At 36.0% G+C, this 2,912-nt stretch overlaps 1 protein-coding gene across 1 annotated transcript in view; it reads right to left on the reverse strand.

The window, feature by feature from the left end:
* The window catches only part of ACSS3 (acyl-CoA synthetase short-chain family member 3), a 304,234-nt gene that overhangs the window by 179,499 nt on the left and 121,823 nt on the right, over positions 1 to 2,912 (reverse strand). The window contains exons 6-7 of the mRNA XM_006871832.1: positions 750 to 830; positions 574 to 669 (exon numbers count right to left, since the gene is read on the reverse strand). Coding sequence (XP_006871894.1) covers positions 574 to 669; positions 750 to 830 — 177 coding nt within the window. The remainder of the gene's footprint in view (positions 1 to 573; positions 670 to 749; positions 831 to 2,912) is intronic.

Genomic DNA, 2,912 nt, shown 5'->3' on the forward strand with positions numbered 1-2,912 from the left:
GCCCTACATTTGTAAATCCATTGATTCCATAAATAGCACAAAGAAGTATGTCTATGTGGCTTATTCATGATCATTATTTTCTTTTCTAGAATTCTAAAATCAGTATCAGTTTGATAGTACTTTCTAAAATTTGCCATGAACAGACATCAAGCTTGCTAGTCTGAATTCTTCAGAATGTAATTCCACTGGCCTTTTCCCAGAGCCAACCTTTAAATATTTCAGACACTCTTTGACCCCAAACCCATGCATCATTCTTCAAAACAATTTAAATGGTGGTGGTGGTTACATGCTATGGAGTCAGTTCCACTCATAGGGTTTCCGAGGCTGTAAATCTTTACAGGAGCAGAAAGTCTCATGTTTCTCCCGTGGAATGGCTCATAGTTTCGAACTGCTGTCCTTGAGCTAGCTATTATTTCCTATATATTCCCTTTTCTTTAAAAATTATAATTTTAGCTAGAAGAAGATATAAATATGTTCCCAGCCTCCATTCAAATTTTGAAATGCATGACTGTTTTTGAGAAAGGTCCAGTAAAATGAATATGATCTATATAAGTATTACTTTCACATTCTTACCTCATACAAAACTGTTGTATTCCCATGTAGAAGAGGTCCATAACAGATATAGGAATGTCCGACAACCCAGCCTAAATCAGAAGCTGCCCACCACACCTAAAACATAAGATGATAATAAAATGCTTAAATCTTAATCAAAGAAATGTTACAGGATATGTCTTTAAAATTATGATTACCTCTCCAGGTTTAAGTCCATATACAGAAGACATTGTCCAATTTAGCATGACAGCATATCCTCCGGTGGGCCTAACCACACCCTAAGCCAAAGACAAAGTGAAGTTAAAATTAATAAACATGTAAAAAACATGTGAAAAGATTCTGTGTCTTCAGATTATCCACCTAAAATTTTCCTGATTTAAATCTTTTATATTTCTATAAGCTACAGACTATTTTGATTTTCATATTTTATTATAATCTATTTCTTTACCTCCTCCAGTGATTAAAAAAACAAACAAACATGAATTGACTATTTCAGCACTATTTGCAAAGTTTATGCTCATAGAACATTCTTTACCTTTTAAAGATAACTTAAAATTTCAAAAAATAATATGCAAAAAATTATTTCATTAGTAACATTGTACCAACAATACATTTTCAAACTTGCTTACAAAACAAGAATTAACTGGATAGCAAATCAAATGCAGTTATGTGCATAAAATTCCAACTAACATAAGGTTTTCAATTCCCTAAGGTTACTAAATAGTGATATTCTGTTTAGAAGAAAGTTATTTTCTAACTAGAGTCTCATTACAATGTTACACTTAAGAGCCAGCTGGCTCAGGACTACCCAATCAATTGCTATGAAGTTGATTCCAATTCATAGTGATTACGTACTGGCACTGTGAAGAATCAAATTCCATGGATTGGATCTCAGACTGACAGATCTGCCTTATAATGCATTTTGTGCAAAATCAGGATTGTTACAGCATAGGACTACAAATCTCATAAATCACCTTCAAGCAGCTGATTTTCACAATGTGAGCCTATTCAACTATTTTGTTGCTGTTGTTGTTGTTGTTGTTAAGTGCCGTCGAGTCGGTTCCGACCCATAGCGACCCTGTACAGGGTTTCCGAGTTAAGTGCCATTTAATCAGTTCTGACCCATAGTTACCCTGTACAGGGTTTTGAGGGAGTGACTGGTGGGTTTGAACTGTCGACCTTGAGGTTCAGACTGATTTTGCGGTCCAGCGCATTATCCTGCAGTGCCACACCACATTCAATTATACAAGCTTAATATTTGAAAACTAGGCAGAAAAGTCACCAGAAATACAAACCAATGGTAAGTTTAATAATTAATTTCATTTAGTATCATACTATGAACATAAATCATTATTATTTCAATAGTACATCATTGTTGTTAAGTTGTTAAGTGTTGTCTAGTTAGTTCAGACTCAAAGCGACCCTGTATAGGGTTTCTGAGGAGAGACTGGTGGGTTTGAACTGCGGACCTGGTGGTTTGAAGTCCAGTACTGACCAGAAGTCCTCAGAATAAGATGTTATTACTAAAGATATTCGGGAGTCTTAGTGTGGTGCTGTGAGATAGCATTGGACTGCTAACAGCAAAGGCTGTAGTTCACACCCACCAGCCACTCCTCAGAAACCCTATACAAGGTTATTGTAAGTTGTAAATGACCTGAGGCACCACCAACATATAGATATTCTAATGAGTTGTTGATGTTAGGTGTCATAGCATTGGGACCAGGTCATAGAGACCCCTTGTATAACCAAAGGAAGAACTACCTAGTTCTGTTTCATACTCAAAATTGTTGTTTGAGCACATTGTTGCAGCTACTGTATCAATCCATCTGGTTGAGGGTCTACCTCTTTTGCTGCCTTCTACTTTAACAAGCATAATGTCTTTCTCCAGGAAAGAGACAACATGTCCAAAGTTAGTGAGAGGAAGGCACACCATCCTTGCTTCTAAGGAACATTCTAGCTGACTTCTTCCAAAGCAGATTTATGTGTTCTTCTGAGTAGGTGCTAAGAAGTACTCATGCACATTACATCCAACTCACATGTTTTTGGTATTTTTAAACTGTGTTTTGGAGAGTTTACAAAACATATTGGTTTTCCATTCAACAAATCTTAAATATTTTGTGGCATTGACTTCAATCTGCACACTATAACAGCACACTTTCCAAAGTCTCCTTGTGCTTATCATTTGCCTTGGTCCTTCTTTCTTACCCCTCCTACCTTCTGAATTTTATACCTGACAAATACTGCCCTTTTAATCTAGTATATTTCATTATTCTAAGGAATGCATACTTTTTGGTGCTATATGTCACCTGGTTGTTGTTAAAGGATAGTCAGTTGATTCAGACTCATAGTAACCTTGTATA

The sequence above is a fragment of the Chrysochloris asiatica genome, unplaced genomic scaffold, assembly GCF_000296735.1.
Source record: "Chrysochloris asiatica unplaced genomic scaffold, ChrAsi1.0 scaffold00175, whole genome shotgun sequence".
NCBI lineage: Eukaryota > Metazoa > Chordata > Mammalia > Afrosoricida > Chrysochloridae > Chrysochloris > Chrysochloris asiatica.